Genomic DNA, 18983 nt, shown 5'->3' with positions numbered 1-18983 from the left:
GATCTGGCTTCTTTCACTCAACATTATGTTTCTGGAATTCATCCAGGTTATTGTGTGAATCAGTCATTCCTTCTTTTTTATTGCTGCATAGTAGTCTATTGTTAGCAGGTAGTAATTTTTTTTTTTTTTTTTCTTGAGATGGAGTTTCACTCTTGTTGCCCAGGCTGGAGTGCAATGGTGCCATCTCAGCTCACCACAACCTCTGCCTCCCAGGTTCAAGCGATTCTCCTGCCTCAGCCTCTCGAGTAGCTGGGATTACAGGCATGCGCCACCACGCCCGGCTAATTTTGTATTTTTAGTAGAGACAGGGTTTCTCCATGTTGTTCAGGCTGGTCTTGAACTCCCGACCTCAGGTGATTCGCCCACCTCGGCCTCCCAAAGTGCTAGGATTACAGACGTGAGCCACCGTGCCCAGCCCAGCAGGTAGTAATTTTTAAATTGTAATTATTACAGGTAGTTACACATATAAAATTTACAGTGTATCCTCTCTTCCTACATTTTAAAATAACATTATAATAAATATTGGTAAAAAATAATTATTCAGAGGAATAATATCTTAACTTTTTTTAAAAAATTGAAATAATTTTGGGATAGATGATACATAGATCATTATACAAAATTCAGAAGAAACCAAAGGGTATGCAGTGAAAAGGGTGCCTTCCTTCCTGTCCTGTCTCCATCCCCAAGCTCCCATGTACAACCAGCACTTTGGGGTTTTGGTGTAGTTCTCCAGAGAGATCTTATCATTTACAAGCACCTATGTCCACATCTTCTTTTTTCTCCTCCTCACACAAATGATAGAATAAAATACATAATCCGCTGCACTTTGCTTTTTTTCACTTGTAAGGAAGTAATATTCTCCTACATTTTGGAACATACACATCTTCCACATTTGAATTAGTTACTCTACTAAAAGGCTTTGAAATAAATCACAGAGCACAGAATTTTTGAAGTGGAAGGGGTCATTGATCCAACCTCCTCATTTTACAGAGGAATCAGAAGCTTCCAGGAAATGAAAGGATTTGCACACGGATAAGAAAAAATGTAATGGTAGAACCAGGACTCAGTGCTTTTCTCGCCATACAGAAAATGTGAAGAAAAAAATACCTGATGAATGTGAAGAATGCAAATTCTTAATTGGATGGACTTGTATGTCATGTAAACAACCAGAAATTCTTCTGTTCTTCATCAAACTCCTACTCCTGAAAAAAGACAAACCATAAGATTAGCAGTTCTATACCACATGGAATAATATTATTAAGAATATTTATAAGTTCTCCAAAGAAAATGGACATTCATGTGTGTGTTTTTCATTAAAAATTTTCATCAAAGGAAAAAGTCATTTGGTTAATTGAGCAAGAATTTTACTATTTACAGGCACTGTTCTAGGCAGATAGTTAATTAAATAGAATAAGTATTTATTGAGCATATATTTATTGTCATATTCCTTTCAAAGAGTTTTTACTTAACCTCAGAGGGAAATTTACTTTTAACTGTCAACAGTATATATCAAAATTTATAGACAGTCAAACCAGTCTATTTTATTGCAGAACGACTGTGGCATATCATTGCCTAGTAGAAGTTCTATAATTAAGAATCTGTCAGTGTTTCCATTACCTGCAGGCATTCTCAGAGTTTGGAATTCTGTCATAAACATTCTTACAAGGCTGAAACTTCATATACAAGGTCTCAGACTAAGAGCAATTCATTTTTTAAAACTATGATACTTTTAAATTATAGAAGTACCCAAAAGTCTCTGTGAAATGAAAACATCCAATTTCAAAATCTTAGAAAACGTTGAGATGTTTTGATGTTTGGTAACATTTTAAATTTCTGCTGATTCCCTAATTATTAACTTAAAAGTCAACAGAAAATAAGATGTAAATTACCAACATCCAGGAGGCTTTTTTTTTTTAGAGATGGAGGCTCGCTCTATCGCCCAGGCTGGAGTGCAGTGGCGTGATCTTGGCTCACTGCAAGCTCTGCCTCCTGGGTTCACGCCATTCTCCTGCCTCAGCCTCCCGAGTAGCTGGGACTACAGGCACCCAACACCACGCCCAGCTAATTTTTGTATTTTTAGTAGAGACGGGGTTTCACCATGTTAGCCAGGATAGTCTCAATCTCCTGACCTCGTGATCCACCCACCTCGGCCTCCCAAAGTGCTGGGATTACAGGCATGAGCCACCGCACCCAGCCCCAGTAGGCTAAAAGTTTAATGCTCATTATTAATGGTCATATTGTGATTTACAATTCTAAATATACAAAGTTTAAATCTGTTTATAATAAAAATAATACAAAACTAGTAATCCTAAAATCCAAAGATATTCATAAATCATTCTCTGATGAATTTATTCATCTGGTTTAAATTTTTGGGTTACTCTAGGTTGGCTTAAATATCTTAAGCTCTATCTACCCAATTTCACCTAAGGACCATATTTAGCTCACTTCAGTGCCAAAGGCCAACTCTGTCAAGTCCTCAAGACAAATCACTTGAAGATATTACCATCTGTTACTGGTACTGGACACAAATCATAGCTTCTCTGTATTCTAAGATTTAATCTTATTCAATATATATTATGCATCCAATAATAATCAGAGCTGCCATTTATTGAATGCCCACCCACCGTAATAGGAGCTTTATATGCACTATCTCTAATCCTCGTAACAACTCCGCAACATAGCCATTATCAGTCCGACGTTGTCAGTCATGGTGGTCATAGTAGAAGCAGCAGGAGCAGCAGCTGCTCTATACATAGGACCTCACTTAATCTTAATAGTAAATCCTTGTAAAGTAGGTATATATTACTGTCTTCATTTTATAGATGAGAAAATTGAAGCCTAGGGATGTAATGTCACTTGTACATGACTACATTGAGCATGGATTAGAACCCAGGACCCTGATATCAGAGCTTGTGACCTTTTTGCTATGCTATATTGTAGGGGGATACAGACATGTTCCCTACACTCAAGGAGCTCATTTCTGTGTAAAAGATATGCTTTGTATTTCATTCAGGATAATGCTTGTTATGTACTAGCAATTTCTTACCATAGCTTAGAGGTTACCATGTGACCAATAAAGCAGAAATAATGGGGGAAAGCTGCTATAAAATAGTTTCATCTCTTTGAGGAAAATCATAAATGAGTTTAAAATAAGCCAAGTCAAAAACAAGGCTATAGGCCTAAAATGATTTAGAAACCCAAATGGATTTTGATCTGCAGCTGAAGGCAATGAAGTTTAAGAAAACAAAAAACAATTAGCTTAAACAGAAGGATGCTACTCTTTCATATACAATGGAGAGGCGATATGGCATGGCAGTTAAAAAAATCAGGAGTTTGGAGTCACCCAAACTTGGATTTGAGTAATGGCTCTTCCTCATGTCAGCTCTGTGACTTTGGACAAGTCACTTAACCTCTCTAAATTCTCAGTTTCTTCATCTGTAAAATGAGGGTAATGACAATATCTACTTCATAGGTTTGTGGTGTGTACTAGGTGAGATAAGGCTTAGTAAGCATTTAATAAATGCTCTTAATAACAATGATGCTTCTGCTGACAGATAAATACTATTGACCCTTACATCTTGAAAATCCCCAGCTCCATCCACCAAAGTTCTAAACCCAAATATACACCTGGATGTCCCCTGAGAATCTCAAATTCTTCATGTTCAAAATTAAACTCCTCTTAAACGCTCCATCTCAGGCAACACGACTTTCCTCTAGTCAGTCACCCAATTTAAAACCAGGAGTCATCCTTGCACCCTTCACACCTTCAGCCCCACAACCAGTCTCTGCATCCTATTGATTCTGCATCCTGAGTACGTATAAAACTCAACTTTCCTCTTCACTGCATTTAAAATCCTTCTGTCTAGCCTCAGTTCAGGTTTTTATCAACTGCTCCTGCCTCTACTTTCCTCAATTCCTGGTCTTTCAGGACAGAGGGTATTTTGTATTCATCTTTGCTTCCTCAGGGCATAGCAGACAGTAGTCATCAAAGAAATACTTGCTTAAAAACCAAACCAAACTAGGAGGCTAAATTGGCTCCAAGGCCTTTCCATAATACCATTTTGCCTCTCTATAATCTAAGCATCTGAGGTCTAAGCAGAACTAGTTTTTCCTTGAAAAGCATCTATTATTCACTATGGAGGTCTTTTATGTTTTGAGTGAATAAGCAACATTTGTCATATATAGAAGTTGTCTATCACTGTGATTTATTCTTCTGTGGAGTTCATACTAGATTTACTGCATTTAAAATTCTGTAACTTACAAGAAAATATCATAGAATATGTCAAGTTCTTGAGAAAGGGTAATTTTTTTTTTTTTTGAGACAGAGTCTCACTGTGTCGCCCAAGCTGGAGTGCAGTGGCTGGAGTGCAGTAGAGCGATCTCAGCTCACTGCAAGTTCCGCCTCCCAGGTTCATGCCATTCTCCTGCCTAAGCCTCCCGAGTAGCTGGGAGTACAGGTGCCTGCCACCACACCGGGCTAATTTTTTGTATTTTTGGTAGAGACGGGGTTTCACTGTGTTAGCCAGGATAGTCTCAATCTCCTGACCTCGTGATCCACCCACCTTGGCCTCCCAAAGTGCTGGGATTACAGGCGTAAGCCACCACACCTGGCCAGAGAAAATAATTTAAAAGTAATAAATACTGTTCATTTTTATGGAAAATTTAATTTATGCTGCTCTAAGTTGCTCTTAAGACTTACATGATGAAACACTGAAAATCTGGTTTCTCTTCTAACTGACTAATAAACAATTTAATGCCCTAAGTGCTGTAATTTGACCAATAACATATTATTCCTCTTATAGTTCTGGGTTTCCTGTCCAGACATCTATCATGACAATGGTTCTTTTAAAATAAGGAAATAATACATATGATATACAATTTACACACACACACACACACACACGCATGCACACACAAAGAGCAAGAAAACCAGTAACAAAAATGTCTTTACCTCCTTCTAGAAAGTGAAGAAACTGGTGCATCTGTAATGTCGGGTTCCCATTCATCTTCAGGATCACAAAAGACATCTTCACCCCCGTTACTACCATTACTCTAAGAAAAATATAATATATAGTTTCAGTAAATTTGGGGTGAAAAAATGTTTAGCAACTAAGAAAAAAAGATTAAATCCTTGTTACATTTAAACCATAAAATTAGCAAGATCACATATTATCTGATAAGTCTAAAAAATCATTCCTGATCAAATTAAAAGTCAATCACACGATGATAGGGATGATATTAAAAGACATCTACTTTTAATAAAAACAATAGAAATCATTAAATAATTCAGGAATAATAAACTTGAGATTTATAAGAATTTATAAAAACATAAACAATAAAATCCACAAGAGAGACATAAAAGAATAATCTGACAAAGTTAAGATGTAGTAACTTCCTGGTTGAATATATTGATCAGGATTATAGTTTACATTTTACATATTTAACATAATAACAATTACAGTTCTAGCAAAATGCTACATAGAACTTGATCCAGAGACAGTATAATTATACAGAAAAATAAGTTAAAAATTGCAATGAATGGTTAAAAGTAGGAGGTAAGTTAAACCTAGGGTAGTTCAACCACTAGGTTTTAAAGTATATATCAAGGCAAGAATAATCAAATGACCTCCATACTACTTTTGTTGTTCTAAAAACACAAGCAATTCATATTAATTGTAGAAAATTTGGAAATTATTAATACATATAAACACAAAGAAAAAAGTTAAAACCACTCATAAACCCATCATTTTCACATAAACATTGTCAATGCTTTGGTATGATTGCTTTCAGCCTTTTTGGATTTTCTATTATGAATATACTTCACGTTTATCACATAAACCCTACTTCTTCATGGTGTAAGAATTCTCTTTTTTTCTTTTGTAGAGAGAAGGCTGGTATCGAACTCCTGGGCTCAAGTGATCCTCTCATCTCAGCCTCCCAAAGTGCTGGGATTACAGGGCAACCTTGACCTTCTGGACTCAAGTCTCACCGCAGCCTTCCAAGCAGCTGGGACTCCAGGCATGCAACACCACATCTGTCTAATTTTCAAATTTTTGGTAAAAGAGACAGGGTTGGCTGGGTGTGGTGGCTCATGTCTGTAATCTCAGCATTTTGGGAGGCTGAGGCAGGCGGATCACCTGAGGTCAGGAGTTTGAGATCAGCGTGGCCAACATGGTAAAATCCCGACTCTACTAAAAATACAAAAAAAGAAAAAAAAAATTAGCTGGGCATGGTGGCACGTGCCTGTAATCCCAGACACTCAGAAAGCCGAGGAACAAGAATTGCTTGAACCTGGGAGGTGGAGGTTGCAGTGAGCCGAGATTGTGCCACTGCACTCCAGCCTGGGCAACAGAGCAAGACTCTGTCTCAAAACAAACAAACAAACAAATAAGCAAACAAACAAAAACTATGTTACCCAGGCTGTTCTTGAACTCCTGGGCTCAAGTGATCCTCCAGCCTTGGCCTCCCAAAGTGTTGAAATTAAAAGCGTGAGCCACTGTGCCCGGCCCTGCTAACATTTCCTTTAGGATTTTTTATAGCTGTGTTGATATTAAGATTGGTTGGTAGGCCAGGCACAATGGCTTACGCCCATAATCCCAGCACTTTGGGAGGCCGAGAAGAGTGGATCACAAGGTCAGGAGATTGAGACCGCTGACGCAGGAGAATCGCTTGAACCCGGGAGACAGAGGTTGCAGTGAGCCGAAATCACGCCACTGCACTCCAGCCTGGCGATGGAGTGAGACTCCGTCTCAAAAAAAAAAGGATTGGTTGGTAATTCTCTTCTGAGTCATCTTTTCAGTTATTATGGTTTTTGTTTGTTTGTTTTTAATCAGTTATTCTAGCATAAGATAAACTGTGACACTTTCTATTTATTGCTATGTTCTAGAATAGTTTAAACAGAATAAGATTTATCTGTTCTTTAGCAGTTTAAAATAGCTTACCCATAAGAGTGTCTGAGATTAGCACCTTCTTTTCCTACACTTTGTTTTTTTTTTTTTGAGGCCAGTTTGTTGATGAACGTTTCAAATTATTGCATGGTTATCCACCTATGAAGTCAACTTTCATAATTTATCTTTTTCTAAAAAGTCTTTTATTTGTAGGAAATTGTCAAATTTATTAGCATAAAGTTTTATAGGTAACATTAATTTTTAAATGTTTTCTTTATGTTTACTTAAATGCCACTTCTCATTTCTAAAATCACATTTATCTTTTCAAAGAACAAGGGCTTATATTTATTAATTTCTAATTCATTATTGCTTTTATCTCATAATGATTCCTTTCATTGCTTTCCTTTGTTTTATTTTGTTTTTATTTTCATTTTTCCATTAAACAATTCAAGTGTTAGGCTACAATTTGGCAGCATCCTCTAAGTTTTTCCATATGATATCTTCATTACTACAATGATCTAAGTAATATATAGTTCCATATGGAGTCACATTATTTAAAGGTAGTATATCTGACAAATAGTAGCAATGCAACAATACATGTTGCAACTATTTTAGGGATAATTTATGGATTAGATAATATGAACTTTAAACTTTAAATTCATACCTCTCACAAAACACCATAATAAATTCTATGTGATTCAAAGATGTGAACTTTTTTTTTTTTTTATTAAAAGAAAATGCAGGGGTTGTACAATGTTTAAGTAAGATCTCTGGAATAATAGATGGATTCAAATTTACCAAATTAAAAATGCCTGTATAATAAAATGAAACCAACAAAAAGATGATATCAGGAAAAAAGGTGTATGATAAATATAATGGCTTATCAAAATATGTAAATAACTTTTATAGCTATATTAATTTCCTACATTTCATTTAACAAAAAATTCAGCCAGGCGCGGTGGCTCACTCCTGTAATCCCAGCACTTTGGGAGGCCGAGGCGGGTGGATCACAAGGTCTGGAGATCGAGACCATCCTGGCTAACATAGTGAAACCCCCTCTCTACTAAAAACACAAAAAATTAGCCATGCGTGGTGGCGGGCACCTGCAGTCCCAGCTACTCAGGAGGCTGAGGCAGGAGAATGGCGTGAACTCAGGAGGTGGAGTTTGCAGTGAGCCGAGATTGTGCCACTGCACTCCAGCCTGGGCAACAGAGTGAGACTCCATCTCAAAAAAAAAAAAAAAAAAAAATTCAAAGGGAATGAACACATACTTTACCCATAAAGAAACAACAGCGAAATCCCTAGAATTACTAGTTATTACAATACAGGTTGCATACAATGGCTCACGCCTGTAATCCCAACATTTTGGGAGGCTAAGGTGAGAGGACTGCTTGAGGCCAGGAGTTCAAGACCAGCCTGGGCAACACAGCAAGACTCTGTCTCTATTAAAAAATAATAATAATAATAAGCCCAGGCATGGTAGCTCACGCCTGTAATCCCAGCACTTTGGGAGGCCAAGGTGGGTGGATCACCTGAGGTCAGGAGTTCGAGACCAGCCTGGCCAACATGGTGAAACCTCGTCTCTTTTAAAAAAATACAAAAGTTAGCTGGAGCTGGTGGCAGGCACCTGTAATCCCAGCTATTCAGGAGGCTGAGGCAAGAGAATCGCTTGAACCTGGGAGGCGGAGGTTGCAGTAAGCTGAGACTGCAGCACTGCACTCCAGCCTGGGTGACAAGAGAGAAACTCCGTTTCAAAAAATATATATATATATGTGTGTGTAAAATGCAAACTGGTAACATTGGTAAATGGCAATATTTCTGGCAAGCAATTTGTCGGTGAGCATCAAAGTGTAATAAAAAGTTCATATTTTTAGTTTCATTTTGGAAAATAAAAGATGACAAAATAAGATATTAAAAACTACTATGTACAGAGATTTTTTAGTTGTGACTATAACAGGCAGCAGGCAGTTGGAAGCACTCAAAGCACAGCAACGGAGAAATGTAAATATGCAAAAAGGTACATTAGGCATAGGAAGATCATTTCAAATGATGTAATATGATTTATGTCTATCAAATTTCTTCTTTCCTTAAGCTTAAATGTAAAAATTTTAAAAATATACAATTATGACACTAGATTCTACTCTTAAATTTCTCTATTATACCTATATTAAAACAATCCAATAAAACTCCATTTAAATGTAAAAATAAATATATATAATTGTTAATACTGGTTGGTTTAGGTAACTGATAGATTGCCTTTTATTTTCCAAATTTTCTATATGGAGAATATGTCACTTTTATATATATATTTTTTTCACCAAAAGCAGGTACCTGAACTTTTATACTTTTTTTTATTCTTTTTTTTTTATTATTATACTTTAGGTTTTAGGGTACATGTGCACTTTTTTATTTTAAAAAATTTATAGAGATTTTAATAATATTCCAAACCTCATAAAGTTCTTTCATTGCTGCAAGTTTAGATTCAAACTTTTCCAGATTCCAGAATGTTGAGATTCCTAGTTTCAGATTACGAACCCGAATAGAAGTGTCAGAACTACTTTTATCTGATATATCATGTCTGAAAGAAAAACAGACAAAAAAAAGCTTATCCTGAAACATACACATTCATTTATACTAAGAGTTTTCTGGGGTAGAATAATTTCCCTAAAAATTCCATCCACTGATTAAATCTTTCCACAGTTAAGTATTTTTATTATAGTAATAATCATATAAGTATAAAACATATAAAAATAACAAAAATTTTTTAAAATCAAAAATTTCTAATAAGGTATGTTCCTTTTGAACAATGAAATACTGATACGTTTTCAATTCAAAAGAAAATTAGCGAATTCCTAAAACAACTAAAATTATTTTATTTATAAATATACTAGTATGTTAATTGTTGAAATCTCTCTTAATCCAGAATGACCTCTGAAAGGGTAAAGTCTCACTGGGGATTCTGGGGATTCTGATACCAGCTCTTTCCTATAGCTGTAGAATGGACCTTAGAGAAACTAAATGATAGCCGGGCGCAGTGGCTCACGCCTGTAATCCCAGCACTTTGAGAGGCCAAAGCAGGCGGATCACCAGGTCAGGAGTTTGAGACCAGCCTGGCCAACATGGTGAAACCCCATCTCTAACTAAAAATACAAAAATTAGCTGGGTGTGGTGACACACACCTGTAATCCCAGTTACTCAGGAGGCTGAGGCAGGAGAATTGCTTGAACCTGGGAGGTGGAGGTTGCAGTGAGCCCAGATTGCGCCACTGCACTCCAGCCTGGGCAACAGAGCAAGACTCTGTCTCAGAAAAAAAAAAAAAAAGAGAAACTAAATGATATAAAGGCCAACTTGTTTAAAACATTTCTAATCAGGATAATTAATTACTCACCTGCCAAAAACATAGTATGTTTTCAATTTGCTGCTGATAGCATTGGCTTCCTGAATCATCATTGAGAGTTTCATAGAGCTCCAAGTTGTCTGCACTAATACAAAGCACACAGAAAAGATTCAAAATACATACATGGGCACTAACATATACCATTAGGCAAAACAATTCCTAAAAAAAAATTACTGATTTTAAATGAATGGTTTCAACTCTATATTGCGGAAGGATAAGTGATATTTGAGTAATTTGGTGAAATAAAACATTTTTCGTGTAAAATGAGGTTTTTGCCTGTGGGAAGATGTAAGAAAATGGAAGTTGATATAAAAAAGCCAAAGACAATGCTTTACTTTCTATTATATAGAAAAAAAAATTTTTTTCTAATGTCTTTTTTCTTTCTTCCTCATTTCTAAATTCTTTCAAGTATTGGGTATTCTATAGTCTTATTTATATAGAAACATGTCCTTTTGTATTTTGCCTAAAAATTAAGAAAAAAAATATATATATATATGTCAGGACATTAAAATAAAAAGGGAAAATAATTTAGTGCACAATTTCACTTTCTTTTTTTTTTTTTTTTTTTTTGAGTCAGGGTCTCACTAGGTCACTCAGGCTATAGTACAGTGGCTCAAACATGGCTCACTGCAGCCTTGACATCCCCAGGCTCAAGTGATCCTCCCATCTCAGCCTTCCAAGTAGCTGGAACTACAGGTGCAGCCACCACACCCAGCTAACTTTTTTATATTTTGTAGGGATGGGGTTTTGCCATGTTGCTCAGGCTGGTCTTGAACTCCTGGGCTTAAGCAATCTACCTGCCTCAGCCTTCCAAAGTGCTGGGATTACAGGCATGAGCCACCACACCCAGCTCCTAATTTGAATTTAAGATTATGACTAGGCACAGTAGCTCATGTCTATAATCCCCATATTTTGGGAGGCTGAGGCAGGAGGATCACTTGAAGGCCAGAATTTCAAGGCCTGCCTGAGCAATATAGTGACACCCTATCTCTAGAAAATAAAATAAATTAGCCAAGCAAGGAAGCATGCACCTGTAGTCCTAGCTACTGGGGAGCCTGAGACAAGAGGATCACTTGAGCCCAGGAGTTTGAGGTTGCAGTCAGCTATGATGGCACTCTGCACCCCAGCCTGTGTGACAGAGCAAGACTTTGTCTCAAAAAAAAAAAAAAAAAGGATTATATCATAAATATTTTCTACATTGTTCAGGCAAACTTATAACCAGTAATCTACTAAAAATAGCTTTTTGGAAGGATAAACTCATTATTCACATGAATTAAAAAATCAAGTAATCATTGTAAGGCACTGTCTAGGCCCTCAGAAGAATAAAAGTATTGCTTCCTGGCAACAGATACAAAGAGTATTGGCTGGGTGAAGTGGCACATACCTGTAATCCCAGCACTTTGGGAGACCAAGGCCGGCAGATCACCTGAGGCCAGAAGTTTGGAACCAGCCTGGCCATCATGGTGAAACACTGTTTCTACTAAAAATACAAAAATTAGCCAGGCGTGGTAGTGGATGCCTGTAGTCCCAGCTACTCCATAGGCTGAGGCAGGAAAATTGCTTGAACCCAGGAGACAGAGGTTGCAGTGAGCTGAGATTGCGCTACTGCACTCCAATGTACTCCAACCTGGGTGACAGAGCAAGACTCTGTCTCAGAAAAAAAAAAAAAAAAAAAAAAAAGAGTATTAATATTTTAAAAGTTATTTTAAAGAAGTTATAGAAAGTACACAACATACCTACCAAGTATTCTTGCTAAACAACTGAACCTGAATTTGATAGGCCTGTAGATCTAACTACCACTTTCTAGGGAATACTGGAACAGAGGAGCCTGTTAAGCAACACCAGGGAGACACAATCAGCAAAATCCAGAATCCAAAAAAACTCTACAGGACAAATCATCTGATTTCTTCAACAAATTACTAGATGAAAGAGAAGAGTAAATTTACAGATTAAAAGAGACTTAAAAGGCACATCTACCAAACGCAATGTGTAGATCATGTTGGTATCCTGATTCAAACAAATCAAGTTTTTTTTTTTTTTTAAAAAGGATGAAACAATCCAGGAAATATGAATATGGAGTAAATATGTGATGTGTAAGAAATTATTATTAATATAGTTATGGCAGGCCGGGCGCGGTGGCTCACGCTTGTAATCCCAGCACTTTGGGAGGCCGAGGCGGGCGGATCACGAGGTCAGGAGATCGAGACCACAGTGAAACCCCGTCTCTACTAAAAATACAAAAAATTAGCCGGGCGTGGTGGCGGGCGCCTGTAGTCCCAGCTACTCGGAGAGGCTGAGGCAGGAGAATGGCGTGAACCCGGGAGGCGGAGCTTGCAGTGAGCCGAGATCGCGCCACTGCACTCCAGCCTGGGCAACAGAGCGAGACTCCGTCTCAAAAAAAAAAAAAAAAAAAAAAATATAGTTATGGCAATGCTTAAAAGAGTGAAAGAGAAAGAGAGAGAGGGAGAGCAAAAAGAGAGTCCTTATCTAATTTAGAGATACACAGTGAAGTGTGTACAACTTAAATGATATGATGTCTGGGATTTGCTTCAAAATAGTCCAGGGAAGCAGTGAGTTTGAGGATAGAGGCAACAAGATTGAACATGTGTTGATAATCATTGAAGTTGGATAAATATATAAAGCCTTACTGCAGCAATCTCTACTTTTATAGTTCATTTAAAATTTTCCATAATAAAAAAGTTTATATTAAAAATATGCTGTGTTTTACAAAGAAATGTACCAAAAAAAGTGCAATCAAAAGTCTCCCAGGACTTGGCTAGGCATGGTGGCTCACACCTGTAATCCCAGCACTTTGGGAAGCCAAGGCAGGCAGATCACCTGAGGTCAGAAGTTTGATACCATCCTGGCCAACATAGTGAAACCCTGTCTCTACTAAAAACACAAAACTTAGCTGGGCATGGTGGTGCATGCCTGTAATCCCAGCTACTCAGGAAGCTGAGGCAGGAGAATCGCTTGAGCCTGGGAGGCAGAGGTTGCAGTGAGCCGAGATCACACCACTGCATTCCAGCCTGGGCAACAACAACAAAAAGACTTTAAAAAAAAAAAAGTCGGGCCGGGCCCCAGTGGCTCACACCTGTAATCCCAGCACTTTGGGAGGCTGAGGTGGGCGGATCACGAGGTCAGGAGATAGAGACCATCCTGGCCAACATGGTGAAACCCCATCGCTACTAAAAATACAAAAACTGTACTCCCAGCTACTTGGGAAGCTGAGGCAGGAGAATCGCTTGAACCCGGGAGGCAGAGGTTGCAGTGAGCTGAGATCGTGCCACTGTACTCCAGCCTGCCAACAGACAAGACTCTGTTTCAAAAAAAAAAAAAAAAAGGTCTCACAGGACTTAATGGCTTCACTGGTGAAGTCTACCAAACAATTAAAGAAGAATTAATGCTAATCCTTCTCAAACTCTTCCAAAACACTGAGGAGGAGGGAACATTTCCAATTCCTTTTGCAAGGCCACCATTACCCTGATGCTAATGCCAGACAAAGACACTACAAGAAAAGAAAACTACAGGCCAATATCCCTGATGAACATAGATCCAAAAATCTTCAACAAAATACTAGCAAACCAAATTCAACAGCACATTAAAAGGATCATACACCATGATCAAGTGGGGTTTATCACTGGGATGCAAGGATGGTTTAACATATACAAATAAATAAATGTGATATACCACATTAACAGAATAAGGATAAAAATCATATGATCATTTCAATAGGTGCAAAAAAGCTTTGACAAACTACAACATCCTTTTATAATAAAGGCTCTCAACAAATTAGGTATAGAAGAATGTACCTCAGCATAATAAAGGCTATATATGACAAGCCCACACCTAACATCTTCAATGGCAAATAGCTGAAAGCTTTTCCTCTAGGATCAGGCACATGACAAGGATGCCTACTCTCACCACTTCTATTGAACACAGTACTGGAAGTCCTAACAAAACCAGCTGGGCAAGAAAAAGAGATAAAAGGTATCCAAACTGAGAAGGAAGAAGTAAAATTGTTTGTTTACAGATGACATGACCTTATATATAGAAAACTGTAATAACACCACCAAAAGTGAAATAAGCCAGACATAGAAAGATAAATACTACATGATCTCACTTATATGTGGAATCTAAAAATGTTGAACTCATAGGCACAAAGAGTAGAATGATGGTTACCAGGAAATACAGGATAGGGGAATGGGAAGATGTTGGTCAAAGGGTACAAAGTTTCAGTTATGCAGGACGAATACACTCTGGAGGTCTAATGTACAGAAAGTTGCCTATAATTAATAATATTGTATTGTATACTTGAAATAGTAGAGTATATCCTAAGTGTCCTCATGACATAAAAAAAAAAAAAACTAGGTGAGGTGATAAATATGTTAACTAGCTTGATTATGGTAATCATTTTGCAATATATGTAAAAACATCATGTTGTACATCTTAAATATACTTAATTTTTATTTGTTAATTACACCTCAGTAAAGCTAGAAAAAAAATCTCTTAAGAAAAAAATGTCTAAGTGAAAAAACAAAGTAATCCATGACTAAGCACAACTATTAACAGATATAAAACAAGGATTAAGAATTAGAATAAGATATATTTTTTAAAAACATGCTGCACATTGAAATTTTGCTTACTATTCGCTCAATTGCAGTACTATTAACAAATTGCCAGACTGGGTGGCTTATAAACAACAGCAATTTATTGCTCACAGTTCAGGAGGCTGGAAGTCTGAGATCAGGGTTCCAGCATTGGTCAGGTTCTGGTGAGGGCCCTGTTCTGGGTTGCAGACTACCATCTTCATGCTATGTCCTCACTTGGTGGAAGAGGTGAGGGGACTCTGCAATTTCTTTCACAGGGGCACTAATTCTATCTATGAGGACTCTACCTTCATGACTTACTCACCTGCCAAAGACCTCCACTTCCTAACACCACTGCCTTGGAGGTTATGAATTCAATATATTAATTTCGGGGGAACACAAACATTCAGTCTAAAGCATTGATATAATAAATATTCTAAAAGCTGAATATTCAAAAAGAACCATTCATACAAATTTATTTAGATCCAGAAAAGTCAACAACTAGAATAAAATATTTTGAATACGTAAAGGCAACTAATGCTAATATTTTAGTAATTATATTACATATAACATGCATAATTTTAGAAAATATTTGCTAAAATCAGCACACACTCACTTGTAAAAGTTTTATCCCTATTACTCCGATTCTGCTGTAGAATTTGTACTTCTTTAGCAATTTTTTGCTTTTCAGTTTCTAAAGCTTCCAGAATTCTTGCATGACGGATGCTATGGTCTTCTAAAGCCTAATTGATATTCATTCATACAGACCCACATGTGAGAATATGCAAAGAGAGAAATTATAACACCACATTGAGATGATGGATATGTTAATTTGCTTCACTATAGTAACCATTTTACAATTTATATACCCCATAACATTGTATAACTTAAATATACACAATAAAACCTATTTAAAAAAAACAGATTGATAATGATAACACACTACGGTAAACCTCATTTTATAGTACATGTTTTATTAAACCTATGTAGTTAACATGTTTTATGTGTTTTATTAAACATGAAAAGCTTTTAAAAATGATTTATAAAATTTCCTTACAAAATAATTTTTCCCCACAACAGTATCATTAGGAATTTTTGATGACATAAGTTAATCTTTTTTCTTCCCATTGATAGAAGTTAATGGGTATATATATATAGACATACACCATGAAATACTACCCAGCAATAAAAAACAAAATATCTTTTGCAGCAACTTGAATGGAACTGGAGGCAATAATTCTAAGTGAAGTAACTCAGGAATTGAAAACCAAATATCAGCATGGTCTCACTTATAAGTGAGAGCTAAGCTATGGGTATGCAAAGGCATACAGAGTGGTATAATGCAGCGCTCCCCACCCTTTTTGGCACCAGGGACTGGTTTTGTGGAAGACAATTTTTCCACGGACAGGGGCGCAGGGGTTGGTTTCAGGATGAAAGAGTTCCACCTCAGATCATCAGATATTAGATTCTCATAAGGAGCGTGCAACCTAAATTGTGAACTGTGTGCACTCCTGGTACAATGGACATTGAAGACTCAGAAAGAGGGAGAGTGGGAGAGGGCAAGGAATGAAAAACTACCTACTGGGTACAATGTAAGCTACTCAGGTGACAGGTGCACTAAATCCTAGACTTCACCACTATATAATTCATCCATGAAACCAAAAGCAATTTGTACTTCTAAAGCTATTGAAATAAAAATAAATTAAAAATAAGAAAACCCAAAAAAAGCAGAAAAAAAAGAAGAAAAAAGGACAAACTGTTAAAAAAAAAAAAAAAAAAGGCCATATCCAAGAACACTTGTTGACTAAACAAAGAAATTAAATTCAAAAGATACAAGAAATCTAGTTTAGTACAAATAAGCATTATAAGCCCAGTAACAATAATTGTTTTTCGGCCGGGTGCAGTGGCTCATGCCTATAATCCCAGCACTTTGGGAGGCCAAGGTGGGAGAATCATGAGGTCAGGAGTTCGAGACCAGCTTAGCCAACACGGTGAAACCCCGTCTTTACTAAAAATACAAAAAAAATTAGCCGGGCGTAGTGGCAGACACCTGTAATCCCAGCTACTCAGGGGGCTGAGGCAGCAGAATCACTTGAAACCGGAAGGCAGAGGTTGCAGTGAGCCCAGATCACGCCACTGCACTCCAGCCTGGGCAACAAGAGTGAAACTCCATCTCAAAACAAAACAAAAAATAATAATAATAATAATAATTGTTTTTCAAGATTTAAACAGTTCTATGTTTTTCTCCTAAAACTCTCTCAGGTGGTTCACTAGCCACTTTGTGTCCGGGAGCTGACTAACAGATGTACAATAACCGTATTATGGTACCAATACTTTGCAATTACTAGGAGTATTTTATTCCACCCCCAACTCCCTCCCTGGTTTCCCCGACCCCACAAACTTGGAAAAAAGAGAAATAAAATTGCCATTTGAGAGAGTAAAACCTTAAGATTAAGATATAAGGAATCAAAACAGTGGCTTGCAAACTTTAGTGTTCGTCAGAACATCCCACAGGGCTTCTTAAAATAGGTTCTGTGCCCCACTCTCAGTTTCTGCTTCAGTAGTTCTGGAGTGCGGCCTAAAAATTTGCTTTTTTTTTGACAGTCTTGCTCTGTCACCACGCTGGAGTGCAGCGGTGTAATCTCAGCTCACTGCAACCTCTGACTCCCAGGTTCAAGAGATTCTCCTACCTCAGCCTTCTGAGTAGCTGGGACTACAGGCGTGTGCCACCATGCCCAGCTAATTTTTGTATTTTTAGTAAAGACGGGCTTTCACCATGTTGGCCAGGATGGCCTCGATCTCAACGTTGTGATCCACCCGCCTCAGTCTCCCAAAGTCCTGGGATTACAGGTGTGAGCCACTATGCCCGGCCTAAATATTTGCATTTCTAACATGTTCCCACGGTGATGTTGATGTTGCTGGTCTAGGGACCACCCTTCAAGAACCGCTAATAGAAAGAATGGCCCAAAATATTGACAGTAAGGTGCTTGAAGGTATTAACATTCTGGTTTTATCCCTTAGCCTTGTGAAATTGATTAGTTGAGGTGGCCCATGAAAGATGCCTCTATCCTCAATGACAAGATAAAAGCAGGCAGGTGCCTGAGCTCCTAAGAGTGAGGTAATGAATGCCCTACTGTGAGTTCTGGAAACAGGCTGCTTGCTGCACTTTCCACAGGCAGATGTTTCATTGTGACATCAGGATGTGACCCAGTATAAGAGCTGTGCCTTTTTTCCTTCCTCATATGTGACCTACTACTATTTCACTTATTTAAATTACTTGGCATGACTGATGACCAGATAGTTGTAGATGCGTAAAAAGAGAACAGTGGAGTAGAACTAGATGGAAATAAGAACTCTGTCTCTTTCAAAATCTCTGTGTGATGTGTGAGCAGATCTGTGAGCAGTACCAAGATATAAGCTTTCAGGCAAGAAGTACTTTTCTCATCTACACATCTACAAACCTGGATTTGGCTCTCTTCTGTCAACATACCATAAGCAACTTCTTTGAAAAAAAAAAAAAAATCCACCTTTTTCTCAGAATAGAGTTAACTGGTTATACAATAAGATTACCTGTTTTGTAGCCAAAGTCTCCATTTCTAATCGCTTTTTGTTGACATATATTTCCTGTTCAAGATGCTGCTTTGCCTTTTCTAATTCCTCAATTTTGTGATTAGCCTTCTGGTTATTTATTTCCTGCATTTTTTTCCTTTGAGACTCTTCTCTCTTTAAAGAACGATAATAAAAAATAACTCAGGCAAAAACTGTAGCAAAAAACTACAAAAGTCCCTTTCTTTAACAAATGTACAAGAAATTACTCACTAATAGAAAAGTTGCCCTATTAAAGCTTCTCCACTTCATTCAGGTTAACTAAAAATAAATATCACTAGTCAAACTTCTTAAGAGTATTCTCTAAAATGGGCTTCTGGGAACCCAAGATTTCCAATAAACCATGGAGACAGCCATGACTCAAGCAGCTAGAGGACAGAAGTTTCTCTTTATTTTTCTTCTAGTAGCCATTGTCTATTATCGCCACCAACTTGTCTCTTTTCTTTTTTTTTTTTTTTTTGAGACAGGGTCTCACTCTGTCAAGGTTCACTGCAGCCTCGACCT

At 37.4% G+C, this 18983-nt stretch overlaps 1 protein-coding gene across 2 annotated transcripts in view; it reads right to left on the bottom strand.

Moving 5' to 3' along the window:
• The window catches only part of KIF14 (kinesin family member 14), a 62247-nt gene that overhangs the window by 13650 nt on the left and 29614 nt on the right, over window positions 1-18983 (bottom strand). For both annotated transcript variants that reach the window (XM_012501959.2, XM_003264524.4), the window contains 6 exons: window positions 18444-18596; window positions 15490-15616; window positions 10276-10369; window positions 9336-9465; window positions 4952-5052; window positions 1108-1202 (listed from right to left, as the gene is read on the bottom strand). In XM_012501959.2, coding sequence (XP_012357413.2) covers window positions 1108-1202; window positions 4952-5052; window positions 9336-9465; window positions 10276-10369; window positions 15490-15616; window positions 18444-18596 — 700 coding nt within the window. The remainder of the gene's footprint in view (window positions 1-1107; window positions 1203-4951; window positions 5053-9335; window positions 9466-10275; window positions 10370-15489; window positions 15617-18443; window positions 18597-18983) is intronic.

Source organism: Nomascus leucogenys, chromosome 9, assembly GCF_006542625.1.
Source record: "Nomascus leucogenys isolate Asia chromosome 9, Asia_NLE_v1, whole genome shotgun sequence".
In the NCBI taxonomy this organism is placed as follows: domain Eukaryota; kingdom Metazoa; phylum Chordata; class Mammalia; order Primates; family Hylobatidae; genus Nomascus; species Nomascus leucogenys.
This window is presented reverse-complemented; position numbering and strand designations above follow the sequence as displayed.